Source organism: Alosa pseudoharengus, unplaced genomic scaffold (assembly GCF_046254945.1).
Source record: "Alosa pseudoharengus isolate Yale_2024_CS ecotype anadromous, Long Island Sound unplaced genomic scaffold, YU_APseudo_1.1 YU_APseudo_1.1_scf_17, whole genome shotgun sequence".
NCBI classification, from domain to species: domain Eukaryota; kingdom Metazoa; phylum Chordata; class Actinopteri; order Clupeiformes; family Clupeidae; genus Alosa; species Alosa pseudoharengus.
The window spans coordinates 21,541,577-21,557,464 of record NW_027468640.1 but is presented as its reverse complement, the minus strand read 5'-3'; the positions used below and the strand labels follow the sequence as shown (position 1 = coordinate 21,557,464).

Here is a 15,888-nt window from a genome sequence, read left to right as displayed (position 1 = left end):
TTGCTTATTACACATTGTCGACTGGATGTGAATATCTTTTTTTCTTCTTCTAAATTTCACTTCCTACCAAAAACAGATGGGGGTGGGGCATATGGAATCTGCTGGAGGGCCTGATCCCCAGGGCCTTAAGTTGGACGCCCCTGTTGTAGATTGTTCCATATAGAAAGAGACAAAAAGCTTATATAAAGACAATGTATTAGGGACGACACAATCAAATATCCCCTGATCCTGAAAATCAAGATTTTAGAGCTAGACAGCATTTTCCATCTTGAATAGAAAATAGTAAATCAGTCTACAGTATAATTGTGAAAATGTTCATACTGTCTAACTATTTAGCTGCATGTGCTGATAATTTAACCCTTAGATGCATGACCTGCCAACACCTACACTCTTCCATGAGTGGGGTCAAAAATGACCCCAATTAGAATGAATGCATTTTATATTGTAAACTTAAGACATTTCTTTCATTTTGGTTAAAGATGATGATTTGATGATGATAATGATGAGAACAACAATAATAATAATAATAATTTATATGTTTTTAATTTTTATATATTTTAAAGATTGCCTCATGGCAACATTGTACCATAACGGTAAAAAGTGAAATAATTTTTATTTTTAAGAATTAACTTAAACTTAACTTATTAATTCAAAACACCTATCCTTATAACTTAACAAATATTGATCTGGTTGCATTACAAGTCTCATACTTACCAAAAATCTCATTTTAAACTCAGTTTTTGCCCTCAGGCAACATTGTACCATTGCAGAATGAAAATCGATATTTTACAGATATGAAGTTATAATAATACAAATTATCATATGAAATCATCAAAATCACTGTTATTTACTAGTTAAAAGCTCAATAAATATCCCCAAACATGCTCAGGTACAGTAAACATATACACACACAACCACACACCCACATCCATGAGTTTGCATACTTACAACCATGCATACTCATGTATATGTACTGATGCACACTCATGCACACACACATTACAACATCCACTTTCCCTCTGAGATCTGCACCTGACTTTCTGAAAGTTTAGTAAGCAATTTGTCTCAAAAGAGAAATACAGAGAGTAGGCCTATAACAAATAGAGGGATAAGTCAGGCCTCAAACTTGGGGCTACAGGGTACAGGGTAGCATGCAGCTTCAGCCATGGATGTTGGTATATGTTAGTCAGGGCATATACTCATGACATTCTATAAAACTTCATGAAGCAAATTCATGTACTTCATACAGGTGCTTCCCTATTTATTATTTGGTATGGCCATATGCGATCCGTTATGGTTCAATGTTGCCTCAGGGCAACATGTAGTTTTTTGTAATTTCCTATGACACTTACATTGATATGTTATGAGAAGTTGATGATAATACATCAGTAAAAGCATACCTGATAGTCACAGTTGATAAAAATCAAAGGTTCCTAGGTTAACCTTTGAAATTCCATAGAAAATGTTTGGGGTCATTTTTGGCCCCATGTATGGAAAAGTGTGGTACTGATACAAAAAATGCAATTACTTAAAAAATATACTAATTAGATAAAAATCCAAATGGCCCCATGTCAAAGACAACCTATTTGAGGAATACATGGAAGATTAAACGATAACAATTTAAAATTACCATATTGCAAAAAAACAACTGCTGCGGTCATTTTTGATCCCACTTATGCATCTAAGGGTTAATTCCTACCCACAAGACTAGTGTATTGTGGATAGCCATCTGCTTGATGGTGTGAGGCATTAAAATAAATGATGCAATAACATGACACAACATAAAATGAGAGTATGTATAGCCTTTAATATAACAGTGACATACACAATGCATTCTAATATTGATTTTCAGTAAGGGTTAATATGTGATCTCTATAAGAATATGTAGACTGGGGCTGTGGCATTCTGAAAAATATAATGTGGAACAGTGTCCTTTGTTTAGCAGTAGGCCTACACTGGGTATCCATAGAAAAAAGAAAGGAAAGCTTGTGAGTTCACTCGCAGCCATTTCAGCATTAAAAATCATAACTTTGCAATGCCTTCAACAGGGAAAATGAATAACAATATAAACAACAACATCATCAACAACAATAAAGGTCACATTAAAGTTAACATGAAGTTTGGTGTGGAGCACACAGTGAATACTGTTCATAGAGTCATACAGTCTTGTTTACATATCTACTTTCATCAAAGTGAACAGACCACAGTTTGCATTGCCCACATGTACAGTTCTGTTCCATTCCCAGCTTGTTCTCCTCAGAAATGCTGACGCTCTCTCACTCTGCTAATGAACAGGGACTAGACAGTGGAGAAGCATTTCCTAGACACAGGGAAAGATGCACAGAGTATTAAAGGTGCACTATGAGTTCCTGCATGGTTTTTGTGCCAGGGACGGACTGGCAATCTGTGCATTCTGGAAAAGTCCAGACGGCCGTCCGGCCTGGCACATATCTCCACATATGCGTCGCTCAGGTTTAATCAAAGCTATCAGTATGTCTACGCTACCAGTTGTCATTGTCATCCAAAAGTAAACATTTGCGCCATCGCGTTTTCAATGACACAGGCACTCTCTATGGTTCATTCTTGCTTGCTTCTAAAGCTCGCTAGAATTGAATTCTGTGTGTGCAGAACAGGTGGTGAATGTCAGTTAGTCAGTAAGATGTATCCGAGGAAGAACTTGGATAAGCCTATCAAAAACGAAAAACAAGACAACAGAAAACTGAGTGGGAGAACAGCGACATTTAACCAGTTTTTCCCTAAAGGTAAGCTATATTTAGGATATTAACAAACTTGAATAATGGTTAGGGCAGTGTTTCTCAAACTTTTTTTCTGGGGACCCACTTTTTAAAAATGACAGACTATCGCAACCCAACTCGTAACTGTGGTAGTTAACAAACTAGATCAGTGGTTCTCAAACTTTTTCTTTCATTCCCCACTTTGAGGGGGCATTCTCGAGCCCCACCTGTCCCTCATCGCTCTAAGAAAGTGGTAGGTCAAGCTTAAAATTGTCAAATGTATTGAAATAATGACAAGTTCTAAATATATCCTCTTCAACAGAGTTAAAATCAGCTGGTGCTGCAGATATAATAATAAATAAATACGTAACACACATATTTCTGTTTTCCAGCAACATATTAGGAAGCATAGGCATTATACAGCATTGTACAATATATTCAAAATGCCAACATGCTGCATTAAATGGATCCATAATCCAGTCATACTGAGCACTGCTGGTTGGGAAATATTTTTGAAATAAACTTTGCAGGGATGTGATGTAGGCCTACTGTTGAATACATGGGATCACAAGAGTGCCTCCCAATCAGACGTTTCAGCGATTTCGCTCAGAAATCTCAAAGGCATAATAGGCCTACTGTCGCGATGGAGGCGCCTGTCCCATACTCAAGTTTTTTTGGTGAATGCAGTAATGTTATTTGCTAGGTGAGGTAGGTGCTTGTCTTTGCCTTGTAACTGGACATTTAACTCAAATGTATCGCTAAGATATATCAAATATATCGTAGATAGGCCAGCTTCGTCAAGAAATGTTCATTAATGAACGTGCTTGCAGATTCAAACATGCGCTCTTCCTCCAAGAAGAGGCGACTCGGAGCTCAAACACGCGCGACAGCACTTTACCTCGGGAAAGCCACCTTGCCTTTTGGTCAGCTACCATCTCTTCGCAAAGTGTGGAGAATAGACGCGCTTTTAAGGGCCGGGTTTTGATGAAATTCACCACTCTCACAACAACGTTCAAAATCTCATGTAGGTCGGGACTAACTAAGCTGCCTTGACACGAGCGCTTCCTGTGAATATCACAGTGCGTCCATTGCGCATCGGGTGCTACCTGGGCCCAGGCTACAGATAAAAATAAAATAAAAAAAACTCCTGTTTTTCACGTCAGTTCGCGCCCCACCTGGCATGTCTCCGCGACCCAGTAGTGGGTCGCGACCCACAGTTTGAGAAACGCTGGGTTAGGGGAACGATGACTTGGATATTATGGAAACCTATGGAGCTGCAGCGAAGTGGGGAACGAAAAGGGTTTATATCATATTTACTAAATCGTTAAACAAACGTGAATAAAAGGCACAAAATAAGTTTGATGTAAGAGTTATCTGTGTGTTCATGGGATTTACATGACCAAGACCCGTGAGGGAAATCCCAATCCGTGAATTAGTGAAACACACTCAGCACACAGTGAACACACAGTGAGGTGAAGCACACACTAATCCCAACACAGTGAGCTGCCTGCTACAGCGGCGCTCGGGAAGCAGTGAGGGGTTAGGTGCCTTGCTCAAGGACACTTCAGCCGTGGATGTGGGCATGGGAGAGCAGTGGTCTGCTACTTCCCCCGCCCACACTTTTCCTACTGGTCGGCAACCCTTCGGTTACAGGCCCAAAGCCCTAACCAGTAGGCCACGTAACGTGTGACTGGCTGTCTTTTCCATTGGAATCAATGATATACAGTAATGCTAGCAGATAAATGTATCTTTATGACGATGTGCCATTAGTACATGGGGGCAGGGGCGAATTTGCTCGGTTTTGTTTTACTTTGAACATCTACATAAGTGACGTCATTCAGGAACAATTGTAGTGCACCTTTAAGATGGATATAATATATTATTGATACAGTATATGACTGTTTAACTGTGAGCTTTGAATGATGTTTGTGCTGTTTGATAGCGGGGAAGAAAACAAGCATTACAGTGTGGGACACTAACCCCCCCTGTGATTGTGTGATGCTAACGCTACAATTGCAAATTGGGGGGGAGGTTATGCTGTGTCTTGACTGCTCTTATTTTAACTTGTGTCCACTGATTGATTTAATATTGATTTAACATTGCTCAAAATCTGGCAATATTGATGAAGTTTACTATGAAAGTACAGATACCAGGACTTTGTTGCTTTTACAGTCCTTACCTACAAAAGTACATAGTCCGGCATCTGATGGATCCTCTAACATGCCTGAGAGACGTACAAAATATATTTCAGGGTTAAGAAAGTAATCTTTCCCTATAATGGCATATGAAAACACCATTATCAAACTGACAGATTTAACATGTTGCATAGCTCCTTGGTGGTTTAGCTTAATTTTAATTCATATAAAAATACTGACCACATGCAAATCTGTAAATTAATTGCAAATACTCTAGTACACACTGTTCAAAAGTTTGCGGACACTTAGACAATTGTCCATGCTTTACAGGCAGGCTACACCAGGCAGGTAACTGAAGCATTCTGTGTATGCTTAAACAATTAGCTTCCACCAGAGCTGATTCTGGGTTTATTTCAAAGTCATACAGTATTTTCTTTCCATCTAGAGAGGGTGATACGTACCCATTCTGCTCAGTGACAGTTTGTCATACACTGTATCCATCACTATCAAAAAATAGATATCATTAAGGACATGACACTGTGATAAATGATAAATAAAAGCTGGTTGTCTGTTGAAACTTCACCTGGTCTGGTCGGTTCTGTGAGTTCGATAGTTTCATAGATAGGAAGCCCTTCTAGAAGAGAGAGCATTTTAAGTGTTAAGTTTCATTAACCTTTGTCATTAAAATCTTTCAGAGTTTTAGAAGTTTTCAAAAAATATGTGGCATTACACTATAGTGGGTTTTAATGCAATAGTTAATTGCTTTAAATTAACAGGAGAGGAAATATGGGTCATTCTGTGTCTAATCAGACAAAATACAGGAAAATGGTTGCTGCACCGTCTCAGATTTTGCTAAAAGTTTGTCTACCTACTGTAATATTTAGGTCCCAAAACTAAGACCTGTAAAATATTTTTGTTAAATTCCAATGTTTTCATAAATTTTTTCACCCTCGAGTTTGTATAATTTTTACTCTCTCAGATATGCCTCATCTTGGAGGCCATGTTTGGATATTAATATCTTGAATATTATTCCCAGCCTGTAGGGTGGAAGACAGACATGTTCTCAGTATGATTGGACCATTAAAAGTTTGCATGGCATATTCATTAGTTTTATATTATACAAATGCAAAACTGGTGACATTGAGGGTCTTCTAAACTCTTTTCATGTATTCAAATGACACCAATCATTACACCAATCATTTTGTCAGCAAATACAATACTTGATATTAATATTGAGCCATGTATTTGAGGCCTCTATAAAAAATGCACATGAGGATATTAAGGATAAAACAAGGTGTCATTGCATTTTTTGGTAATGTTCATAGGACTAAAATGGTATGTGGGGTAGCTAGTAGGAACACAAAAACCAACGTGGAAATAGTTTAGTTTATAGTAAAGTTGTGTATAAAGTGCCCATGATGTACCATGTTTCATTCATACATAAATAACAATGCATTTTCATTCTTGTCCCTGAGGCAAAACAATGATTAATTTATCTATGGTACAAGATTGGTACTTTGCACACTAAATATATATACACTGAACTACTTTCACATAGATTTTCAAGTGCCTACTAGCTACCCCGCATATCATTTTCATCTTATGAAAATGACCGAAAAACACAACCTCCCTTTATTTCATCCTTGATTTCTTCAAGCCCATTTTATGTGGAGAGCTCAAATATTGGTACAACATTAATAAAATATAGTCTGAACAGAAGGAAATAATCCTGACATGAAGACATAGGATTTGAACAGAAATATTTTATATTTTATAAGAGTTGAACAAAACCTGAGACGGTGCTGCAATAACCTTATCTGATTTGACACAGAATGACCTATATGCAAAAATGTTTAAATGAGATCTAGAGCCCTATCTTACACCCAGCGTAAAGTGGCGACAAGCGCGATGCAAGTCTTGTTCCTATCTTACACCCAAGCCAGTAATGAATTTTCCGCCATGCGCTCGGGTTCATTTGCACTTTGCGCCCACGGGTGTGTCAATTAAAAAAACATAGGTGTGATGAGGCACATGATTCAATAATCACTATCATAAACCCATTAAAAATCTTAACGCCACTGACCAACAAAAACCTTGTCGTTGCCTATGAGACCACAGTGAAATTAGTTTCACTTTGCTATGAGTTTGAGTGCAGATGCAAGTACACTCCCCTTGGAAATTTCCACTTTTAATCATTTCGAATTTTTACATTTGTTTAAAGGAATCCGTTGCAGCCATGCATTTATCTTAAAAAAGCAACTTACTATGAGTTGAAATAGTAACAAGTTGTCATTATTTAATTAAAATCATAATTCTGGTTGTTTCCCCTAGCCGGGTGAGCTAGTGGTCATTGTAACATTAACTTTCCTGAATGGCCGGCAGAGTTGCAAACAGGAGGATTAGCAGTGAACACACAGAGTTAAAGAGGCCCTATGCAACAATTTTAGCAAAAATGACCTTAATTATGCAGGTTAAGAGTCGTTCTGATGGTTCTACAACACTTTTTGGGTCGTTTGGTGGGTGCTTCGTCTCCCCCTAGTGCTTCTCCGCGGAAAAACCGAATATGCAACTTTCTGGTCGCGGTCCGAACACATCCAGATGTAACTCGGCGGAAATACTCGAAAATGTGGTCAGATTGTAGTTTCTAAGAAGACTGCAAAACGGACTCCGGCTTGGCTTTGTTGCTGTTGAAATTGTAAGTAGCCTACCCTTGGGTGAACTTCGTTTTTGTAATGTGATTTGGGTGTTTGGCTGGAGTGAGATTTTGTTAAGTCATAGTGCGTGTGCATTACATTTTTCCCTAAACCTAATTTTAAAAATGTCTGTCCCCTGACTTTTTTGCTATGTACAGTATAATCCCTGATTTATGTTTTTATTTTAAAAAACTAATAGAATGGAAAAGTTTCTTCAAAATGTACAATTAAATTATTGATTGATTAACCCCGTGGCATGGAAGGATTATGAACCACTGGGCCCCTGGGCACAGACATGAAAAGGGCCCCCCTGCCCACCTGAAAAAGGTAGTAGCTCAGTAAAAAAAATTGAAAAAATTGAAAAATAACCCCTTAAACGATGACTTCTGGCGAGTTTTGTGGAAAGAAATGGACAGATTGAGACTTATGAATGTGTGTATGAGTGTACGTATGTATCAGGGATGGAAATAGCCTAAAATATTTTTTTCCACCTACCATTGTGGCTGGTGAATTCCAAAGTCTACCAGCCACTAGAGATACAGTATGAACATTTGATGAAAAATCATGACCAAAATGATCATGGTTATTGGTATTATTGCAATATGATTAAAATGTGCTGACTTTTTTTCTAAACCTACCATCAATGTTGGACAGAACTCATAATTGGCCTGCCCTTCATGCCCAGTAGCAACAAATCTAAAGGTCAACAGAAAAGCTATAGTGTCATAAAAGTGGTGTGGCTCCTTTAAGACCTAATCCACTGGTGTGAGTTCTGGAGCCATCCAACTTTATCTAACTCTATACTATCCTACATCATCTGATTTTAATATTATGTCTAGGCTATATTTAACATTTAACATTTATTTTCTATTTGGCCTGTTATGAAATTATGCATTGACCAATATAAGCACACTTTTTTAAGACACTTAAATACATGCATGCTTAGCATTTTGTGAAAACAAATTATGGCTACATCGACAAACTCCTAGCCATGAGCTGTATATCCTCTGATTTTAATATTTACACATATGTAGGTATTTAAGCACAGCTCAGTTTTAAGACACTTAAAGCCCAAATTGGAGACCGTATAGAAATTTGCTACCATTTCAAAACCGGATTACTCTGGAACGGCTTATTGTACAGGGGATTGCATTACACCTTCGTGTTCGGTAAGGTCTGCTGTTTATTCTGGTTTACGGTTTGTCATGTGTGGAACGAAAAGTTTGTGAGATTAGTGAGTAGTACTTAAACGGCACCGAAAATCAAAAAATCCAATGGAAACTAGATGGCAGAAGTGTGTAGGCCAATCTGCCCAGCAGCTTTTTCTACTTTGTCACCTACAGAGTTTGACAGGTACGATCTTTCAAAACACCATGTTATTTCCCATAGACATTTGGCGACCGAAGGTTGGATGGATACGGAAGTTAGGAGGCGGGACTTATTCTGGAGAGGTCTATAGCAGCGCGTTCAGTGAAGGTGTCGCGGACCGGATTAAAATAGCCTAGTCAGCGAATCAACAATCAGAGAAAACTGCGCTGAGAACGGCGGATATTAGACCTACCTGCTGTTGGTCTAGACATATGCCTTAAACTCGTATCCTGTCATTTAGAAACAATGCTGTGGTCTAGTCTAGTCATCAACAAAAAATGAATGGATTGCAAAAAAAGAATGGATTTGGCGTGACATTTCTTGCGTGTGCGTGAGAGCGTGAGATTGGTGCTGAAAGCGTGAGTGTCACGCCAGATGCGTGAGAGTTGGCAGCAACCCTGGATTTGATAGTCTCTTGAACAATGTGTTTGCTCAACCGTTTTATTGTGAGCCCTATGTGTTTAGCTTGGTTTATTGATGGCTAGCTCGCTAGCTAGTGGAGGTTTAGCGTAGCAGTCACTTGCTACCGAAGCTGCAGGGGGAGCTATGTCGTGAAAAATGGCAGCCCAAATCAGACGAAACCCCAGAAACAGCGAAGGAATAACCAAACCTGCATAGGGCTTCTTTAAATTGTAGGTGTTAATGACTTGTAATTGCCTCACGTCTACTTAAGGGAAAGAAAATGCTATATTGCAGTTGCCATTTTTAAGTACCGCAGACTGACACCTGTTATAATCAGCAATATTATCAGCAATATTGCAAGAGTGAAAACTAATGCCAAGTTGTCCCTGTTATGCTATTATACCGGTATATCAATTCATTAACCAGTGCTATGTGCAGGCATTACCTACAGTACAGCCATCTTTAATCCATCTGTCTTTAAACCATCCCATATATGGGCCGTGCGTTTAAATTGTTAAAATAGGGCCCAAAATGTTAACCTGACTCTCGCCAGATGAATTTCGTTCCGTCTAGCTCCACTCATCCATCTGTGACCAATCCATTGGAGTGTTGCTTCAGAAGGCTGGGCCTAATCAAAAAATGCTTGCATATGATTGAATAAGCTACTTGTCCTTCACCACTGTGCTACTTCAACCACTCACATCGAAGCCAACCTGTGACACTGATAACAGTCTCACAGTCGCTTCTACGCTATGTCACACATCTATGAAACTCCCGCCCTGCGTCCTGATTGGCTGTACCATAAAATCGGGTGCAGAAATCACTCTCAATGGAAGAGGTCCCAGATGGATGTGGGTGAAGCTAGGCGGAGCTAAGCAGAACGAAATTCATCTGGCGAGAGTCAGGTTACCAAAATGTCACTCAAACAAAGACATTCTCACCTTCATGAGACTTATCCAGGGACTCAGTGGTATTTCTGTCTGCCAAACCACTAGAGGGAGATAGCAATATAACCAAATAATATCTGTCACCAAATTTGATTATATCTAAAGACATTCAGCACAGCATGAAAACATATATCTATGGGAAACTGTATTCAAAGACAGACAATACTCTCTTGTGCAAACAAGGTGGCTTTTGGCCACATTAATGAGTAATGCACTACTGTATGTTGATAGAATTGTTTGATAGAATGTATGATAGAATTGTTTGATAGAATGTATGATAGAATTGTTTGGGTTACTTACGGCCCTGCACTGGACGTGTTGGACACAGCACCTGCAGAGACCAAGACAATACAACACACAATGAATGGCAGAAGGAAAAGGAGAACACATCTGAGTTCTGAAAGACGTGTTTTAGCTGTTTCAGTCTGCCTCTAGCAGCTGACTAGCCTAGAAATCTAGACGCACCCTAGCGGTGGCAAATTAATTTGCTCAGCTTGTACGTCTAGTATCGAACCATAGGAATTTCTATTGGCTTAACACCGTGGATGACGGCCAATCACAGCGCTCTATTTCGTTAGAGAGTCTAACGGGCTTAAGCGGGCTTAACAGGATAACGACATCCTGCGACGGTGAACAACAAGGAAGGTGGCTATGGCAAACGAAGAGCGGTTGTTTGAATCGGCTTTGGAGGAGTTGGACTTGTGTTTTTCTTTGAAAGTAGATCAACACAATGCACTTAAGTCATTCCTTTTGAAGAAGGATGTATTTGCCGTTTTGCCGACCGGATACGGATATGGTCGTAGCGCTGGCCTATTGCATGCCTAGGCAGTTTGAAAGACAATTCTCTGCCCGCCCCTTGGATTAAGCGAGGTGAATGATTCGATGCCAGACTATACATGTCAATGATATAGGATGGCCCCGCCAGGCTAGCAGCTGACCAATCCTACACTTTAAATGGGAAGAAATTATGTTTTGTGCATATGGGTTAGCAGGCTACAATAAATTGCCCTAACAGACAGCAGCCAAATTTCGAGGTATCACTAATACCTAAATAAATATAATAATAAAGAATACAGAACTGTAAGCTCAAATTCAAAAACGTTTGAAGTCTACCCAAACATATGCAAAGGGAATATAAAGAAATTGTGTTGCATATAGCCAGCTTAATTAATGTCAATTTAAAGATTATGATTAGCAGTTTCTTTTTCCATTAATAGTTACAGGAAGCCACGTTGTTGTTTAAGCTATTGTTGCTTCTAGCCCACGTTACCTAGTTTCACTTGCTGCAGGGACACACACATTGCATGAGCGCTCATAAGTGTTCTATTTGAGTTCTACATGCTGGAAATCTTAGTTCTCAGATGTAGAACTCAAATGTGTCTTGACGCCTCCGTTTGTAAGATCAAAATAAGATGTTCTAAATGGAACGCGATCGTATTTAAGATCTCCAGCACCGGCCATAACTTAATTTCGCGGCTACGTGGACCAGTAGGTTAATTGTTGAGGAGGCCCATAGTTTGAGAAAAGCTGCAGATCATAGACAGAGAAAGCAAAATGCTCTGAGAACAGTATAGTAGCCAAGGTCTTTCTGCACAAACAAGTGCCTTGGTGCGCGCACCCCCGCTTTCACTTTGACTCTGCATTTATACATTGTGACAAAAACTGTCAGTCAGACAGTGAATTTTGGTTTACTAAATTAGCATAATGCGGTAACAATTATCATTTCAATTCTACCTGAAATCTGCTCACTGCAGACTTTATAATGCAGACCCAAGCAGCAGCACCTTGAAAGATGCACACTTTAAATTTGATCAGAGCGGCTCTGGTTCTTCACTGGCTAACTTGATGTGATTGGCTGGATGAACATTCAATCAAATCAACAGACCTATTTGTGTCTCTTTGTGTGTGCCTTATGGTAGATACGGTTCCAACTCTACGGGAGCGTTTATTTCCATATTTTACTTTCATTTTAATCTGACAAAAAGTGTGGGGGATAGAATCATGTTCCAGCAAAAGTGTGTACGTTATAACACCCACATCCCCCACGCTTGCTACGTGCCTGCAGTGACACATAGAGCCATGAACAACTTCAGCCAAATAATCCCACTGCTTCACCAGCATGAAAAGGAGGGCTGATTGGCTGTTGAGCTCAATTTTGAAGGACTTCTCAATCTCCGAATCATAGTCTGTACCTATAATCTCTATAGGGAAACAATGCAACAAATGAAACAAGTTGCTGGTAAAGATAACTATGACAAATGGACCTGTTTACCTGTCTGTCTTCGGTGGCAACATGGTAGAACCTTTAAAAAGATGATAGTAAGAACCACTCCACCGGCCACACCCCCAGCCACAGCCACACCCATTATAAATAGACTGGACCCAGAATCTGAAAACAAATCGGTCAAGACCTTATGTAAGGGCAAGTTACATAATCAGATTTGAGGGATTTTACATACATCACATATACGGATTAAAAGTTATTTGGAATGGAATATTGAATCATCATGAAATGTAGAAAATATATTAAGTTAGTGTCTAGCTTTAAATTACTCAGCAATTGTCCATATTTTGGAACAACATGAATTGCACAATTTACTCACCCTTCTTAGCAACATAAACTGAGTTACTGAGCTGTGATGATGTGGGTCTCTCTCCTCTCACCCCCTGACACCAGTATGTGCCCTCATCAGAGTCAGTAGCTCTGGTGATGGTGAAGTCGTTCCCCTCAATCACCACATTCTCCTCGTTGTCCTTGTACCACTTATATGTCCAGTTATTGTGAGACTCTATCACACACTTCAGAGTGACTATCCCCCCATTGGACAAGGGACTCTGTGGCTCTGTTGTTAGGTTAGCTTTAGGTAGAGCTGTGGAAACAAACATGGACACATAGAAGAATTGCTTTTGCTGTTCTTCATTGAATATCTATATAACTTGAATTTATGAGGTTAAATATATGGGCTTCAGAACATTAAAATGACTCTGCTTTCAACAAGGGACACTAACTTTAAATATTGTGAAATCCATGACATGACTTGCCAGGCTCTGGTCAAATCAGCATGGAATGACCAGGCCTTAATTGACTTACGCATCATATGAAGATGAGCTTCTTTACTGGCTCGTGATGATGTGGGCCTGTCTCTCCTCTCTCCCTGACACCAGTAAGTACCAGCATCGGTCTCAACAACGTGTTTAAAGGTTGTGCTGGTGTTAGATGTAGCGACGGGTTCAAGGTTGTGATTTTTAAACCATTTATATTTCCATCCATTTGAGGACTTAACCTCACACTTAAAAGTGACTTTTTCTCCAGGAAACACAGGACTTGTGGCATCTATTGTTAGTTTAGGTGTAGGCAGGGCTGTGGGAATAAGCATGTTGGTTATAAAAAGAGGCATTTGATGTGCATGTCATGGATGTGGAGTTTAAGACATGAAGACAGTTTAATCACGAATAATGGACATACTCACCCTTCACGTGAATATTGACTTCATTACTCATGTGTGATGATGTGTTTCTGTCTGTCCTCTGTCCCTGGCACCGGTACAGACCCTCATCAGATGTAGCCACTTTGATGGTGGATGTGTTGCTTATCAATGTAGGGATTGGGTCAGAACTGTTGCCTTTATACCATCTATAATTCCATTTACGTGGGTTCTTAAACTCACACTTCAGAGTGACATTCTCTCCAATGAACACAGGACTCTGGGGCTCCATGACCAATATAGGTTTTGGCAAAGCTGTGGGGATAAGCATGACAGTACTGAAGAGCTGTGTTTGATCTACATGTCACATATATCCAGCCTCCGAGTGAATCTATCTCACACTTCAGAGTGACATTCTCTCCAGTGAACACAGGACTCTGGGGCTCCATGACCAATATAGGTTTTGGCAAAGCTGTGGGGATAAGCATGACAGTACTGAAGAGCTGTGTTTGATCTACATGTCACATATATCCAGCCTCCGAGTGAATCTATCTCACACTTCAGAGTGACATTCTCTCCAGTGAACATGTGACTCTGGGGGTCTACCGTTAGGGTAGCTGTAGGATTGGATGAGGAATCAAGAAGGACAAGCTTTAAGATTTTTGTTTCTCAAAAAAAAGACTAGAGCACCGGGATTCAGGAAATTGATTTGACAAGAGACAGATTTAAACAGCTCTATATGTGTAATTCAGTAGAATTCAAGTTGTCTTGAAAACCACACAGCACTCTTCAATTGGCTTGCATTGCATTTACTACAACAGAAGAGCCAGCCGTCACCAGCTGATTTGCATGCTAACTTCAGTGGGCATCACATCAACAACACAGACAACAGGTATTGTTTCATCACATTCTGTTGCTATTTTAGGTCATTTGTGGATGTTTGAACTTCATATGGGATATGCCATTTTCTAGGCTTTTCCCCCAGACATTGCACTGTGCCTACTTCAAAGGGCCCTGTTCCCACCTATTTTAGCCTATCAAATGCTTGACTTATGTAGAAAGCTGATTTAGTTTGTTATGAAACAATCTAAATAACTGTGTGAAGTACCCCTTACGAAAATTAACCATGGATTTAACCATTGTTTTTACTGGGTTTTTTGGGTAACCATGATAACCATGGTTATCCCTATAGTTGATAAAAAAAAGCATCATGCCCCGTGTGAAGATCAAACTCCAGTTTCTTCCAGTAGCAGCAACTGGAATCCATGCATTTCCACGGAATTATTTTTGGAATCTGATCCCTTATCATACCTGTTTATTCTTACTCGTTGCTCGACTTATCGTGACTAAATTCAAGATGGCTGCAAACGCTAAACTTCGTGAAGATACTGTCTGTATAAATCGTCTTGTAAGTAAACTACCAGTGCTTTTTCAAAGTTCTCAATGTCTCGTTTTAAATGTCAGGGCCTTCGGTAGTCTACCAATGAAGTGTGGAGATACATTGAGCCTCGTAAATGGTGTAAAACAGTGATTTATTTGCATGGCTAGCCCGATGCCGAAGCACCACCATTGAAAAAGCTGTTGGTAGCATCGGCTAACTAGCGCCAGATTTTGGAGTGCAGGGGACAAGCCGAGATGGGCTATGAGACATAGTTCACACTCAGTATCATGTTTCAACACACTTTAGGTCAATATCTCACCGGAATTCTCCTTTAAAGGCATGGCTAGTGCACAATCACTAATTTAATGGCTTGATTTTGCACTGAGCGCAAAAAGGGTTGTGCTTATGTTTCTTATAGGGATCGACCAATTATCGGCCGGGCCGATTATTAGGGCCGATATTTAGCATTTTTATAATAATTGGTATCGGTCATTTTTTCCACCGATAAGCCGATACCGAAATGGATAAAGAATGAAACGCGCTACTTTGTCTGTAAAGCGTCTCTCACTCCCTGCATTTGCTACTCTGTGGTCGAGAGCACTGTCCCGCCCACTACACCGTCTGATTTGTTAGTTAGCACGAATGCAGCCAATCAGGATCGAAGACTGAACACGGAGAAAGTTTAGAATTCTCACTGAAGCCTATGGTATGCTCCCGCGTCTGCGTCCCGCGCACGCGGCACTGGTGAGCGCGTGACGAGAATTGCGTAATTTTTACAGCATGTGACGCGTAGACTGCACAT

The 15,888-nt window shown here is 39.8% G+C and overlaps 1 protein-coding gene across 1 annotated transcript; it reads right to left on the bottom strand.

The window, feature by feature from the left end:
• Window positions 1-1,787: 1,787 nt before the first annotated feature.
• LOC143128022 (Fc receptor-like protein 2) lies at window positions 1,788-14,003 on the bottom strand. Its single transcript, XM_076289701.1, has 10 exons — window positions 13,751-14,003; window positions 13,372-13,641; window positions 12,884-13,150; window positions 12,553-12,669; window positions 10,581-10,611; window positions 10,275-10,324; window positions 5,454-5,504; window positions 5,332-5,373; window positions 4,915-4,959; window positions 1,788-2,320 (listed from the first exon to the last, which is right to left on the bottom strand). Exons 1-10 carry the CDS (start codon window positions 13,995-13,997, stop codon window positions 2,277-2,279), a joined length of 1,164 nt encoding a protein of 387 aa, XP_076145816.1. The 5' UTR covers window positions 13,998-14,003; the 3' UTR covers window positions 1,788-2,276.
• Window positions 14,004-15,888: the final 1,885 nt, after the last annotated feature.